This window comes from Misgurnus anguillicaudatus, chromosome 10, assembly GCF_027580225.2.
Source record: "Misgurnus anguillicaudatus chromosome 10, ASM2758022v2, whole genome shotgun sequence".
In the NCBI taxonomy this organism is placed as follows: Eukaryota; Metazoa; Chordata; class Actinopteri; order Cypriniformes; family Cobitidae; genus Misgurnus; species Misgurnus anguillicaudatus.
Window position 1 is genome coordinate 36139734 of NC_073346.2, and position 16267 is coordinate 36156000.

Below are 16267 nucleotides of genomic sequence, written 5' to 3' on the forward strand. Positions count from 1 at the left end.
CTCCGGACACACATTTTGAATTTGCGCTCCTCGAATGAGCAGTCACGAGTCGCCACTGATACAAAGAATATTTTTTGCAAATTATATAATTGTATGCCAAACACACTCCCATCAGATTCTATTGCATTCAAAATTAAGTCACAGCCCTGACTCCAAATGTCAAAAATGCTGCTGTCTTTTCTCTTCAATGCCATGAAGACTGACACATGGTATAATGCAATGCTCAGCAGTAGCTCTGTGTTTAATAGGGGTGTAACGATTAACCGTGCAAATGCGTGTTTTCTCAATGAATGAATTTTAATGAATTACGGTGAAATCCCGGCACATCCCAAAGCAAGGGGGCGCTCTTGTGCAGAAACTTCCTTTGTGCCACAGAAGAAATAGCATTACAAACGCTATTCCAGGAAATGTCTACAGGAATATTTATATCGCTGTTCTTCAAATTGTTTTAGGTATTTTCATGATAAAAAGAATATTTTGAATGATTTTGTTTAACGAGTTTTTAAATGCACGTTATAAACGACTCCGACTCATAATGATTTTAGATTGATTTCTTACTGACCAAATGCCATAGTAAAAGCACAAGCTGTGCATAAAACACATAATCGCAGCCTTGCGATTCACAATCGATTTCAGACAGGCATTTTTAATGGGACACACGATTAATCATTACATCCCTAGGGTTTAACCCGCATGCATATCATTTATTGCAAGAACTAGTTAATCCATACTGTACGCAAGTTAATCTACACAAGTTGGAGAAAAACAATTTGACCTCCAGTTTACCCAACCTGCAAGTACTTCGACTGTGGGAAGAAAACCAGAGTACCCAGAGTGAACCCACACAGATATTTCATCTGTGCTCAGAAAAGAAGTAATAAATTGTCAAAATTGTCTGATGGTCCCCAGGATTTGCAGTATGCCACATTGGGACAGACCCTTAAAGGATTACTCCACTTTCATAATTTCCTTATAATTTACTCAACCCCATGTCATCCAAGATGATTATGTCTTTCTTTATTTAGTCGAATATAAATGTAAGTTTTTTAAGGAAACATTCCAGGATTTCTCTCTATATAGTAGACTTTAATTGAACCCATTGTTTTTTAGGTCCAAATTGCAGTTTCATTGCAGCTTCAAAGGGCTGTAACCGAAACAATCATAATTTTCGCCAAAAAAAAAAGGTACTTTTAAACTACAACTTCTCGTCTTGCACTAGCCGTGTGATGCGCATCCGCAACTTTGCGTATTACGTAATCACGTTGAAAGGTCACGTATGATGTATGGGACACCACCGCTCGGTTGGGATCATTTAAAGCCCATTGAAGCTGCATTGAAACTGCAATTTGGACCTTCAAACCGTTGGGTTCAATTGAAGTCTAGGAGAAAAATACTTTAATGTTTTCCTTAAAAAAAAAAAAAACAACGTAATTTCTTTTTGACTTAAGACAGAAAGACATAAACATCTTGAATGACATGGTTGTGAGTAAATTATCCAAAAATTTTGTTATGAAAGTAGACTAATCCTTTAACTCATTCGCCGCCAGCCATTTTTTGAAAAGTTGCCAGCCAGCATTTTTTGTGATTTTCATAAAAGTTTCTCAAAATGCCTTCCAGGTAAATTTTCTTCTAAAAATATATAAATATATCAAATGAAAGAACAGACCATCTGCTTTAAACAATCAATAAACAAACAAACAAAATGGGAAAAAAACTTTTCATCCTATCAATATTTTTTTCTCTGCTTATAAACTCTTAAATATGGGTATTTTCTTAAAAAAATCTATCGACTATCAAAACATACAGAGTTTAAAATTAGTAAATAACGTTTTTGCTTCAGTTTTTTCATAAATTGGGTAAGTGCGGTATTGCAGAATAACATAAAAATTCATCAGGAACACTTTTTTATGCAAATGTTTTCTCTGGCGGGGAAAGAGTTAATGTAATGGAAGAATAGTTGCTGTTGGTCATTGAGGCTCTTGTCTTTTTATAGACCTCTTCAAGTACAGACTCATCAACAGCAAGCTCATCAACAGCACCTTTATTCATAACAAAGAGGGTTGCATGCTGGATTTCAGCGACGAGAACAACGCCTACATGATATATTTCGTCAGTTTCCTCGGAACTCTTGCTGTCCTTCCCGGGAACATCGTGTCCGCTCTGCTTATGGATAAGATTGGTCGTCTAAGGATGTTGGGTAAAAACGCAGTTTTGCATCAATGCAGATTTAGGAGTTTAGAGCATGAGGCGTTTAACAATAATTATTTTCTCCCTTTGTTCTCCCCATGTAGCCGGTTCCAGCGTGATTTCCTGCATCAGCTGCTTCTTCCTGTCGTTTGGAAACAGCGAGTCGGCTATGATAGCGTTGCTTTGTCTCTTCGGTGGGATCAGCATCGCGTCGTGGAACGCTCTGGATGTGCTCACGGTGGAGCTGTACCCCTCTGACAAGAGGTGGGTCAAGTTCATATTTCTGTCATTATTGTTGTTGATACAATGCATTAAACTCATCTTGGTTTATAGATAATAATTCATGGATGCGATTCTGTGCCGTATTGCCACTACAGTGCATATAAATGCATCATCATTTAGGGGATATCTAAAAATTCTCAATCAAAATGAAAAGATGGCACTGTTAATCATGCAAATAGATATATGCAGTGGCGGCTCGTGACTGTTCTTCCGAGAGGCGCAAATTCAAAATATGTGTTCAGAGTGTCATGTGTGTTGCTCATGTTTTCAAAATATGTGTTGCGTCATGTGAACCATGTGCATCACGTGTTTTGTCAAGGTGGGTGCCTGCTGCACGCGCGTCGAAATCGTTTGTGATAAGAGAGACGCTCACGTTCACAAAATACACGCAAGACACTCCCTTAACAGGAGTGATTACGCATGAGATTATGCGAGTATCTGGCAACCGCGAGCGTCTCTTTTGTCATGAACCCTTTGGGCGCGTCTGCGGCGGGCACTTGTTTTGGCTAAACACGTGATGCACATAGGTTAACTCAACGCGCCGAACACATATTTTGAAAATACGAACCACACACATGACGGGCTATATACATGTTGTGACAAACTTCGCATCGTGCACCCTCGAAAAAACTGGAAGATATACTGATATAAATCTTAAAATTAGGCTGTGGATTCCAAAAGTGGGTGTTACCTGCACAATGAGTTAGGCGGGCATTAGGTGTGCCATGTCTGTCTGTCATAGGAGGAAGCCATGCCCCATTTTAGAGCTTCCACTCCGTTTTGGAGGTCACACCTCTATTTGGATCTCCAGGAAGCAGCTATACCCACTTCAAGTCTTGTGCATTATATGATAAATATGTTTTTTTTTTTTACAGAACAACAGCCTTTGGGTTCTTGAATGCCCTGTGCAAGTTAGCTGCAGTTCTGGGCATCAGCATCTTTCAGTCATTTGTGGGCATCACTAAAGCGGTGCCCATCCTCTTCGCTTCAGGGGCTTTGGCGGTCGGAAGCTTCTTGGCTTTAAAGCTCCCTGAAACTCGTGGTCAGGTGCTTCAATAATGCAGCATTCCAGCCAGCAGGTGGCGCGTTTGAGTAAGGATTGCCCGACTGTGTCAAACCCGAATCCCAAACCCTGTTCGTGAGTGAGCAATGCCGGAAGCAGCCGAAACAATTTCCACACTTACAGATCAGTTAGCGATATCTTCATCCCTCCAACGTGTGCAACTGTATCATAATTCATTTTATTCCCTTATTAATTATCAAATAATTATCATTCTTCAGTAGGGAATATTGATTGATAGTGTGTAGGCTGTTCTTCTTTGTTTGATTTATTCATGAATCAATCCCTGGCCATGTCTTGTCGTCTCAGAGGAATAATGTGTGTGTGTATGCATAGAATAACTGCGTGTGAAACACATTTCAGCTTTGTGTTGTTTATGGTATGAATCTAAAAAATAACACGATTAGTTTGACTTTCCCTTCATTTTTGTTTAATCCATTGTGTGATAAATCGTCGAGGTCCGGGGACATCAATAGTTAGATATTTGAATAGACAGTGTTGATCTAGTGGTGACGGTACTTTTGTTCTAGTTGTTTGCGTCCCAACAAAAGTAAAAATTTATAAAAAAATTGTGTGATGACGCAATGTTGGCTCAGGCACGCAATGAGTTTTAATGCAATTACAGATAAAGTCACATTATTATAGGCAGTGCAGATAATAAGTACACTAATAATTTCACTCTGTGTGCTTTTACAAAATGTTTGATTATTAAAGGTGTTGTGCATGTAATGAAGTGTGACATTCATAAGATTATGCTTGAACTGAAGAAAGTGCTCTGTATTAATGTACTTCTTTCAACATGATGTGAAATATAAGATAAGTGACGTATAGTTACGGGGTTGGCATTTTTATGGGCAAGCCTGCTGTTATCTTTATTTTACATTATTGTTTCATCAGAACAACATACAAGTTTGCGAGTTTGTTTGTGTTCCTCTTGATGTCTACAGAGTAGCTTCGGTTGTGTCCCCTTGAATGAGCACAGGTGAGAATTTGACCGACTTACATCACATACTTACATCTTGCAGATCTTCATTCATTCAACTTACATGACAAAAGAAAAAAAATCCATAATTGAAGCACAAGGCGATTTGATTAAACTATCCAAACCAATAGGTTTATTTTGATGAATATGTAAATTATGTATTGAATATAAATATATGAAAATGATATGTTAATCAAATTTGTCTGTTTGAAAACTCTAGCTAATATTATATATAGAATATATATGCACATATATAAAAATATATATGTATATATATAAAGAAAAATACTTTCATGTTAAGATGTTGATCTAGTACCAACATAATGTCTTAGATTCATTTTGATGTGTGTATATATACAGTTTATCTGTTTAAGGGATTTTTATTATTATTAAAGCAAATATGGTAAAACGTGACTGAATAAGTCCATACACAGGACACACAGACACCCTCATAAATGTTTTCTCTCATGTTCTTATAATGACGTTGAGGTATCTGTCTGTAAGTATGTGTGTGTGTGTATGGAGGTATGTGTGCTTGCATGTTGAATATTTGTATTTATTTATATATAACTGTTGATGAGAGTTTGATTTTATAGTATTTTTTACTTTGAGTATCTGTGGAAACAGATGTAGTGCAACATGCAGGGTGAATTTTTGCTGTATCATTGTTAACCTGTTGTTCAAAAAGGGTTGGGTGACATGGTAGCAGTAACTAAATATAGCATCTAAAACAAGCCACAAAACGCTTAAAAACCCCAAAATCGATTTTAAAATTGCACTGATAAGAAACAAAAAACTGTATATTCAACTAGGACAAACGGCAAGAAATTTTAAATTCTGCGACATTTTACCAAGCACAATTAATACTAGTTTCAACTAGACTTTATTATTAAGCAGATATTGAACAGTGTTGGGGGTAACGCATTACAAGTAATGTGCATTACGTAATAATATTACTTTTCTGAAGTAACGAGTAAAGTAACACATTAATATTTGAGTTACTTTTTAAAAAAAGTAATGCAAGTTACTTTTTTAGTTTAATTAATTTGATAAAAAAATTATGTACTGAATTACACTAAACGTAGTCACATTATGCACTCTATGCCTGTGTGGTAAAAGTTTGAGTCAGAAACTGAGATTGCAGGCCAGAGTTTGACATATAAAAAACATCTGACCTAAAGAAATCAAGCCTCAGCCAAGAAAAAGTAACGCAAAAGTAACTAAAAAGTAACGTTAGCATTACTTTCCATGAAAAGTAACTAAGTAACGCAATTAGTTACTTTTTTTGGAAGTAACTTAATATTGCAATGCATTACTTTTAAAAGTAACTTTCCCCAACACTGATATTGAAGCAGGATATTAAAGGATAAAACCCAACCCAGTTAAAGGGGTAGTTCACCCAAAAATCATTTTGTTCAATACCTGAATGAGTTTCTTTGTATTTAAGGAAATAAAGAAAGATATTTTGATAAATGATGGTAAGCATACAGTTGATGGTAGCTATTGACATCTATAGTAGAAAAAACAAACACTATGGTAGGTGTGCTTACCATTATCAAAATACTTCCAATATAATAAAAAAATTTATTTTAGGGTGTACTATCCCTTTAAAAACTATTTTTCTGTTTTTGATGCTTTTGAACGTGCACTGTAAAAAAAATGCAGCATGAAGTTAAAACAAATTCAATTCCACGTACTGTTTTAAGTTTTTACCTGCGATAAGTTGACTTAACTTAAAAATCAAGTTGAAATTGTTTAACTTAATTTTTTTATTTAAAGTACAAAATGCTGCATTTTTTTACATTGTGCCACACCGCAACAGTTTATTGGTGTCATTCAACTTTGTTTACTGCCATTTTGTAGGATAGCAGCCATATTATGTGCTCAGAGTAGACACAAAACACAGCCAACCATTTTTAGTTAGGGCCTTTTTTAATATAACTTCAAGACGTACACTAAAACATCAATTCTACCAAAGTAACTAACTTAACACAAACCATTTATTTAAGGCACAAAAGAAACTTCTGATTAAGCGCTTTAAATTGTTAAATAATAACCTAAGTGGCATTTTAACCAAGTGAATACCAGCTTGCCACACGTCGCATACTGTAGTTTAAAAATAAACCGTCCTAGAAACTGCCATCTTTACCTTGACCTCTGCTCAGCGTTTTTAGTGTCACAGATGCTGTAGTGACAATCTTTACGTGTGCCATGTGTGAAAAGTGTGCGTCTTTAATTGCCAAATATTTTCTACTTTCTCAGTTTGTACTGGCAGATCTCACATCATGGCATACAGGAGAAAATAAAACAGGTCGTATACATTTACACTTACAAGCGATCAAAATGAGCAAGCATCACACTTGAATAGCACAAAGGTTTGTGGCTCAGACATATATTAACCAGGTCTTACTAGTGTTTTACTGGAATGGGATGCATGTAATGCTAAAGTTAAAGTTGAGTTTTTAAACAACCCCAGAAGCTGGTTACAATTATAGGAGAATAAAAATGTGCATTTGTCGGTGAACTAGACAGTTTTGTTTTTATACACACCAGTCATCTGTTAATATTAAACTAATAGCCTATTTTACCATAAACCATTTCCTCATTTAAAGCATTTATTCACATTCAAATGGTTTCTCAGCTGAAGTCCTGCAGTGTGTAACTGTTCATTGTCACATGATCTCAATGGTGTCGCCGTTGTTCATTGATTTATAAACGAGTATGTAATAATTGCTGTCGTATGCTGTGAACTGCTGAATTACAGTTAACTTATCTCAGTGACGTTATGACTTATCTCTGTGTAAAGCAGTCCTGGATTTGGTGCACTTCATCACTTCAGATTGTGTACTGGTTGTAAGAGTTTTGGGTTTTGTTACAGGGTCTTTTGTATTTCTAAACGTAATCAATCTCGTGTGCAAAAAGAAATCAAAGCAATAAGTGGTAAATATGTATCCTTGCTCGGCCCCCAAACTATTGGGATAGGAAGCACACAAAAATGTTCACTGGCCACGTTTAATGAAACAGCAGGTGTTTAACAGCTGAAAGAAAAAAAGGCCAACATCCGTGTACTCTACAGATATACCATTCTGATGCTTTTGTCAATTTAAATGTATTGCCATAATTTAAATGTGACAGAGAGTTTATCACCTTATCATTGTACTGTGCTGTAGAGATTGTAGTTGTTTGTATGTAAAAGAATAAATATGTGGAACAATAAAACAAAAAAGTTACAAATGTTGAACATATAATAGTGTACTATTGTTTGTTGTTCTTTGTATTCTTGTACATGAAATGATGTTGACATTGTCACTGAATATAGAGGAATATCAATCCTTACCGAAATAGTTCTGTGTTACAGTTTTTGAGAGATTTACTTTGTTTTTTGATGCAGGGGGCATTTGTGAAGTAAAACCTCCCTCAGTGGTTTTAAAACATGCAAATAATAAACAAATGTTATGAACATATTGCGTTTTTAATGCTTTTGATTGGATTTTGGCGTATTGCAGGTGATCATATTTGTTTTGGTAAAAAAAGTCATTAGAGGGCTTCGCATTTGAGCTCTTTTTCTCAAATTTTTTTAGCAAAATTTTCCATATCATATAACAGAAATAAATCACATGCCTTGACAAGAAGGAACAAGAGAAAAATAATAATAATAATAATAAAAAGTCTTCATCTCAAATGTGAAACTCTCTAATGACCATTTTTTATCAGGCTCTTTGGGGCAGTTTTTCTGGACAGGGCTTATCCCCAGACTAAAATGCATGTTTGTATGCAACTTTCACTGATTTTTCTCTTAACATATATCAGAAGCATTGTTTTGTCTCAAGATGCGCACCAGTAATGTTTTTTGTAAGGTGGGCTATGTAACTGTACACTACAGTAACCATGGTGGTCATTGAAAACCATGGTTGACAAAACTAAATTAAAAATAATTTTACTACAGTAACCAGCATACCAGCACCAAAACACAACATATGCTGGTCTTGCTGGTATGACCAGCATGGGATGCTGGTGCTAATGTTGGTTTGGTGCTGGTTTAGCTGGTGCTAATGCTGGTGCTGATTTGCCCTTACGAAAATTAACCACTTCAGTTAAAAAAAAAAAAACATGGTTACTGTAGTAAAACCATGGTAACCAAAAACCATTTTGGTTTTCAAAAACCAAAGTTAAAGGTGCTCTAAGCATATCTGTGTGAAATTTTTCCAGCAACTGTATTTTCAAAATTGTGCAGGAAAACCGCAAACCTGGCAACACTGGGGAGGTCTGTGTTTGTGTCTTGTAAATGAGTGATCAGAATGATTAACTAATAGTGTGAGCGCCACCTTGTGGAGTCACATTTAAAAGCACAGTATGCCCCAAAAGGACAATGACGTCATCGGTGACCTGCACTTGTGCTGTTTTAAACCAGGGGTGGGCATTCCTGGTCTTGGAGGGCCACTGTTCTGCAAAGTTTAGCTTTAACCCTAATAAAACACAACTAAACAATCTAATCAAAGGCTTCAGTATGATTTGGAAATTACATTTAGGTGTGTTTGATTATGGTTGGAGCTAAACTTTGCGGGACGGTGGCCCTCCGGGACCAGGAATGCCCACCCTTGTTTTAAACACATATGATTTTCTTACGAAGAATATTACTTATTTATTTACTATTAAATGCATTATTGGTAAATATTAGGTTTGTAATTTTTCGGTTGACACTTACAAAACAGAAAAACACATGACAATTACTGTATCTTTATTTTCATTAAAGGACATTATGAGGATGATCTCAGATATGAATAAGGATATATTAATTGATCTATACAGAATTCTAGGATATATATTTTTGGACAGGATAGTATAACAGGAGACTATAAAATAACCCAGCTATGTGGTTATATTCAGTGAGAATGTACTGTGAATGGCAAATGCGTTTACATTTTGGTCACCTGAAGTTTTAATACAATATATGTATTTAAAAACAACAAATGTCTCTGTTATGATACTTTTACCACAACGCTTATATTCTGTTAAAATGCAGGAAACATTCAAAGCATTTGTTTTAATTCAGTGGATAATAAAAGCCTGGAGATGAGTTGGTCAGTCTGAATAAACATGCTGAATCATTCTATCAACTGAACCAATTGAAGTTAATCATAAAAAGTGGTAAATATTTGGAAATCTCACACTGTGGCCCTCTATGGCCACCTAGCATGATTTTGAATATAGGTGAGTGTGCAGGCGATGTAGATGATGTACAACAGGATGAAGGTAATGCCGATACCAAGAGCAGAGTGGTTAAGGGTGCGCGCCATTCTGGAGTTTTTCTCAGCTAATTGTTGATGTCCAGACATGTTTGCAGTTCGAGTCTGTGAAAAGCAAGGGTTTAAAAAGGTCAAACTGTTAATTTCTCTCATGTATTCTAACGGGCATTTCACATAAAAACTTGATAAAGAACATTTACTTAAAAACACAAACCACATTGTGCAGTTAAATAAATAGGGATAATAAAATATTCAGTGCTACATTTATTTGCATTGCATTATTCCATCATGAATCCAAAGCTTGTGGAAATTTTCTTTGTAAAAATGAATACCAATGGCTAAATGATAAACAGGATATTAGGCTATATATTACTGAGCCTATATGGACTACAATCATAACACTGCTTTAACCTAACAATGCTGACGTAACTTGTTTTTGCATGTCGCAACTTCCTAAAAAAATTGGCGATAAAAAAGATGTAAATGAATTATATTTAGCTTATTTAAAAACATAAAGAAATGTTATACCCTTATGAAAATTAACCATGGTTTTATTGTGGTAAAAGTGTGTCATGTGCACTTGAATGTCATGAACTATTATTTTGATCATAAATAACTTCAAACTTTCAGAGCTAAAAAAGCTAATGGGTTATGTTTTTTTAAACAGATTAAGTTCAGTATCACTTACAATAATGTTACAATAATAGGCCTTTATTTAAAATGTGTTATTGCATCAGAGTCAGCACTTGACTTAATAATTAACCAAATGTACAATATATATTTATCTTCATCAATGTTTTCTTGAAATGAGCGACAAAACCGGTATTTCTGAATGGCCTGAGGTCAGGAACAGGCAGATTTGAAAAGTATTTAATGAATGTATAATACATGCTGAGAGCATTATCTCAATGCTGACCCTGGCAATTGGTTTAAATTTCTGGTTAACTCTAATCCAATGGTTTCTATTCATCAGATGATATATTGCTTTACTTTATTGTGCAACAATATTTACATTTGTTGATATGATCACTCGAGTGTAATAAATAAAATCATGCACTGTAAAAAATACTTTGCTACCTTAAAATTTTTAGTTGAATCAACTCAGATTTACAAGTCATTTCAACTTACTATTATTTATCTTGACTAGAGATGAGTTGTTATTACTACAGGTGAGTTTTTATAACTTATAAAATTAAGTTGAATTTTCTCAACTATGTTTTATAAGTTGTGACAACTCATCTCTGTTGACATGACTTGTAAATCTGAGTTGATTTAACAAAAAAAATTAAGTATTTTAAAGTATTCTTTACAGTGTGAGGTTATAGTATCAAGTTAAAAAATAGCTTTCTTTAGTTTTATGATTTTGGTAGGAACTGCATCACCAGTAGTATTTTTTTCTGCAATTCAATGATGTATTTGATTCATACTTGATCACTGAGACATTTCCATGATTTTAGACTTTTTCTAGTTTCAGTTTGCACAATGATTCCATCACAGATATGATCATCAACGTCCTGTGGACATTTTTGCAACCTTTTGTAATCCCTCCAATGGTAATGATCTAAAAACTAGAGTCTGAAGTGTAGTTGAATGAACAAAAAAATTAAAAATATAAGATTCTCATTCCAAAAAAACAAACAAACAAAAATAAAAAGGTTAAAATTACTTACAGAGATAGAGTAAACCAGAGCAGCAACGCCTAAAGGTAAACAGCAGCAAAGCAAGGTAAAAATGGAGTAACACAGGTATTCTGGCAGGGGATAGGCCAGAGGAGTGGGGCCCACATAAATTGTCGGCTGTACATTGATCATAGGCTGTTCTGGATAAGGGGCCTGTCCATATGGCTGACCACCTGGAGCTCCGTATTCTTGAGCAGGATATCCAGAAGGGTTCGGATAACCCGCTGGTGGAGGATATTCAGGGTTAGTGTATCCTGGGTTGTCATAGTATGGTGGTGGTGCGGGCTGCTTCTCTGACGAATTCCAGTTGGTTAGAGGCACATTTGAAGACTTACTGGGATCCATTTTTCTGCTAGATTTTGTAAGGTCCTTTTCTGGTACAATTTTGCTTGTGATCTGTTGTCTTCTTGCTGTCCTGGTTCACTATTTTTTTTCTGTCTCATACTTTTAGGCAAGTAAGACCAGTAAGGCGAGGTCTACTCTTGTGGAAGGCCAATGGGAGGGGAGGAAGTAACAACAACTTTTCCAGTAACACACGATTTGCCTAGGCATATAAAAAACATCCTTATACAGTTACTGAGTCAAATATGTTACCTATATGATTTCAAAGTATAGTCAGGATCGTTACTGGTGTGAAAGTAAAAACACTAATTTAACTTTAGCATTACAAAGATGAAAATTGTTTTCATCCAAATGCGAGTTAAATCAACATATAAGGGCGTCAATCATGTAAATATTTATAGGCTATTATTAGCTCATCTGCCAGGAATTAAGTGCATGCCAGCAAGTAAATAAGTGTTGCCAGGTCTGTGTGGTTCATGTGGAACTCTTTTAAACGCAAATTGTTTTCCCACGGGTTAATTATAAAAAGAAAATGATGTTTATAAAAATAATAATGTAAGAAAAAGTAACTTTTGTGTTTGGGCTACACTGTAAAAAATTCTGTAGAAATTGCAGCTGGGTTGCCGGTAACTTACCGTAGATTTAAATTTATGTTATTACTGGCAACATTTTGTTCAAAGTTAAATGAACATTAAACATTTACAAGTTTTTGTCTTTGCAGAATAAAACTAGAAAAACAGCATCAAGCAAAACATTCTGGGAAACAAAATCTGAAGCAAAAAACAGAAAAAGTTTGATGATGATTTCTGGTTTCCGGAGTGCTTTGCATGAGGCTGTTGTTGTATTTTGTTCTGTGAAGATAGGGACTTGTTGATGTTTGAAGTGTATTCGGCTTTGAACAAACTCTTGCCAATAAATAACATAAATTTAAATCTACGGTAATTTACCGGCAACCCAGCTGCAATACCATTGTAATTTCTACTGATTTTTTTTACAGTGCAGGTTTGACTAGACATGGGGTGGGTTTTGGTTTTGTTACAGAAATCTGGCAACCCTGCCAAGCCGGTTCGTGAACAACATTCAAGAGCTAGCAGTGCAACAACCGGTTTGTGATGTTCATCAAATCAGCTGTTATGTAAAACCAAACATTTGAACTAACACAAAACACCAAGACGAAAGTATTAACTAACACAACATTAAAGGGGACATTTCACAAGACTTTTTAATATGTCAAAGAAATATTTGGTGTTCCCAAAGTATAGGCCCATGTGAAGTTTTAGCTAAAAAAGCCCCACAGACAATTTATCATATCATGTTAAAATTGCCACTTTGCAGGTGTATGTGCCGTTTTGGTGTGTCCTTTAAAATGCAAATGAGCTGATCTCTGGGCTAAATGGCGGTGTTGTATAGGGCAGATTAAGGGGTGGTATTATCCCCTTCTGACATCAAAGGGGGATCTAAATTTCAGTGACCTATTTTTTCACTTGCTTGCAAAGAATGGTTTACCAAAACTAAGATACTGGGTTGATCTTTTTCAAGTTTTCTAGGTTGATAGAAGCACTGGGCACCCAATTATAGCATTTAAACCATAGACTGTAAAAAAAAGATGGATGACACCCGTTTGCTCTCTTCCATATAAATGGTGAAAAGTGAAGCCGCCAATGTCCCAACACGGTGCTTACATCTTGGGTCTTGAGTCTGCGCCGTAGCAATTTTGGGACCAGTCCTGCGCAGGAGTGAAGAGGAAGTAAAGCCGCAAAATCAAGGCCCCAAATTCGCAGAATGTGCATATCACAGCTGTCAATCACACTCTTTTTATAGCATTAAATAACTAACTAAAAACAAACTTTTTAAAAAAACAAACACTTGAATTTAAATCAGCGTGATAAAAACTACAATAAATGACAGAAACCAGCTTCGGAAAAAAGATAACTGAAGTGTAATTAAATTGTTTAGTTGGTCTTAAGTCCCATTGAATAACATTCCTTTAAACTTTGCTGTAGCTTAAAATCCTGTAATGGGCCTACTAAATTAATAAGTTACACAAAAACATATTCATTTCTTACCCGTAAAGGTGTATTCCAGTTTTTTTTGTGGAATAGATCACTGAAGAGTGAGAGACGTCTGCATCTGGACCATTCCAAATTGGCCAACGGGTCTACATGGAGCGAGCTAATGAGCCATCTACATAAAAGATATATATCTATCCCAGATAGCAAAAAATATCCGCATGGCTTCTTTATGCCGCCAGCCTCAAGCTGTCGGCTATAGGTGCGTCCCGCTGGCAGGGATAAAACTTTTGCCGCCGAATACGTCACTCCCCTTTGTTGCGAGATGCCGCCAGCATGCAGCCGGCGGACCGACTGCTTAATTTATGCAAAAGTGGCTGCCGCCGGCGGTCCGCCGTCAGACCTGTTTGCGATTACGCACTTATGACGCTTACTGCCTCCAGAGCACTGCCGGTCGTCCGCCAACTCATTTCTGGGATGGTGGTAACATGTTTATGAATTTTAGGCACTGACTGTTCTAATAGATGTGTTCGACTTTATGGGTTTCTGCTTAGCCCAACCGCATGACATCAAGGTATCGCGAGAAAGGTGAGTAGCGCCAGACCCGGAGATCGGCTGAATGGATTCCAAAACGGTAAGAATCAAATGTTTCACTCTAGGGAAGCTGGAAAATGAGCATATTTTCAAAAAAAGTGGAGTGTCCCTTTAAGGTAATCTCTGTTCGGGAAATACGTCATCAAGAAGTCTTATTTCATAATATTAACAGTTACACCGTTTACTATTATTCTTAGTAAATCGTAAATTGTTGTAATATTCTTATGACTTGCAAATGTAATGCTCAGTTAACTTAAATTAACCAGGCTTGATGACGTATGCAGCCTGCATATGCGACCTCCGGAGGCTGCGCAGCCTTTGGATTGAGAAACGGCCATCATATAATTTGTGACGAGGTGACGTTTAGCGGGTTTGCATGAGCTCTTCAAATATTTGGTAATATTTCTGTCGATTTTTTAAGTTTTAGCATAACAGTTAACTTTTTAAAAATACGTCCGATACTTACAGCTACAATGTGCATCCACATCTAATGTAGAATCATATAACAGTTTAATATATAACATATTTATTTTACTTTTAAATGTAAAGTCTTAATGAGGATTTACGCTTCTATTCATAGTTAAGAAACTTAAACGGTGGTAAAATAATGGTATTACATGATCTATGTCTAAATTTGTTGTATCTGACTGTCAGGGCAAGGGTTTTAACTTCACGCGGCGTATGACATCAAAATACCGCGCCAGAGATTCAAGTGTTTGGCGGTACTCTGATGTCATAAGCCTATCAGTCTGCGCAGAGCTGCATAAAGTGATATACGCCAGGAGTAAATCCATGTCTCGCCGATAGGCGGCAGCAAAGTCATTTAATCTAACACTGGATGTGCACGAATCGCTTCCTGTTTCAAATACATAAACAACACGTTTATACTGGACTAAAGGTGAGTAGAATTATTTTCACTTTTTTTTTGATGCTCAATTTTATGCATTTTCGCGTTTGTTTGTGATAAGGCTGAGGCTAAAATATGCCCCCAGAAATGCTGTTTTAAAGCACACGACGTCAACTTAAAACGATAAATATTTAGTCTTTCCATCAGGCATGAATGATACAATTTCAATCTAGTAGATTACGTCACGAAACATAAGGCTGCAAAAGGCTGTAATTTATTGTATTGCCTCCTATAATTAATAACTTCATTGTTTTGCTTACTTTTGTAAGTCAGTTTGAATCATCTGCTAAATATGTGTGATTTCTCTCCCGGTCATAGTATCTCTCCATCGTCATTTGTCAAAATGTTGCATGTTTTCTTGCAGGTCGTCTTCTCTCTCTACCCCCGATGCTGTCCAGCACTCTTCGCTGTCTGCGTCTCTCTTCTTTCAGACTTGTTTTATCCAGACAGCTGGTCCATCATCAGCCCCACATGGAGCACAGTGGTTCCCGTCCCGTAGAGACCACCATACGAACCAAACTGACCCAGTCACTCACACCTGAGCACCTGGAGGTTTTAAACGAGAGTCACATGCATGCCGTTCCTCCCGGATCAGAATCCCACTTTAGAGTTCTCGTGGTGAGTCCCAAGTTCGAGGGTCTGTCCCTGCTGCAGCGTCATCGGCTCGTGAATGAAGCCCTGAAAGAGGAACTCAGTACCTGCGTTCATGCCCTCGCCATCCAGGCCAAGACGCCTCAGCAGTGGAGCAGCAACCCCAGTCTGGCCAAAAGCCCTCCGTGCCTGGGAGGATCTAAACATGACAGCACAATGGCTGAGAAACTAAAAGCAGGTCGAGACTGAATGTGCAAACACAGTTTATCATTTCTGAAAAAAAAAAACTCTTAAAGGATTTATCTGATCATATCTGGACCTGCATGTATTAAGCATTAATAAACACAATGTGTTCATAATGGTTTGGAATGGTTAAGTACAAAAACGG

At 36.5% G+C, this 16267-nt stretch overlaps 3 protein-coding genes across 3 annotated transcripts in view; 2 read left to right on the forward strand and 1 right to left on the reverse strand.

Annotated features, from left to right (window-relative positions):
• Positions 1-6866, forward strand: part of sv2a (synaptic vesicle glycoprotein 2A) — a 45094-nt gene extending 38228 nt beyond the window's left edge. Inside the window, exons 11-13 of the mRNA XM_055211216.2 lie at positions 1994-2197; positions 2292-2451; positions 3345-6866. Coding sequence (XP_055067191.1) covers positions 1994-2197; positions 2292-2451; positions 3345-3528 — 548 coding nt within the window. The 3' untranslated portion in view covers positions 3529-6866. The remainder of the gene's footprint in view (positions 1-1993; positions 2198-2291; positions 2452-3344) is intronic.
• Positions 6867-9184: 2318 nt separating this feature from the next.
• On the reverse strand, positions 9185-11938 carry LOC129449284 (uncharacterized). Its single transcript, XM_055212067.2, has 2 exons — positions 11428-11938; positions 9185-9862 (listed from the first exon to the last, which is right to left on the reverse strand). Exons 1-2 carry the CDS (start codon positions 11779-11781, stop codon positions 9692-9694), a joined length of 525 nt encoding a protein of 174 aa, XP_055068042.2. The 5' UTR covers positions 11782-11938; the 3' UTR covers positions 9185-9691.
• Positions 11939-15132: 3194 nt separating this feature from the next.
• On the forward strand, positions 15133-16238 carry bola1 (bolA family member 1). The gene is made up of 2 exons (XM_055211898.2): positions 15133-15279; positions 15653-16238. The coding sequence occupies exon 2, from the start codon at positions 15676-15678 to the stop codon at positions 16126-16128; it is 453 nt and encodes a 150-aa protein (XP_055067873.2). The 5' UTR covers positions 15133-15279; positions 15653-15675; the 3' UTR covers positions 16129-16238.
• The last annotated feature ends 29 nt before the right edge of the window (positions 16239-16267 follow it).

What these genes read in the sequence shown, in the direction of transcription:
- bola1 (XM_055211898.2), top strand. Translation starts at nt 15,676, where the DNA reads ATGCTGTCCAGCACTCTTCGCTGTCTGCGTCTCTCTTCTTTCAGACTT.
- LOC129449284 (XM_055212067.2), bottom strand. Translation starts at nt 11,781, where the DNA reads ATGGATCCCAGTAAGTCTTCAAATGTGCCTCTAACCAACTGGAATTCG. An exon ending in CTCTGGTTTACTCTATCTCT is followed by an intron (nt 9,863 to 11,427) that starts GTAAGTAATTTT and finishes TGCTTTTCACAG; the next exon opens with ACTCGAACTGCAAACATGTC.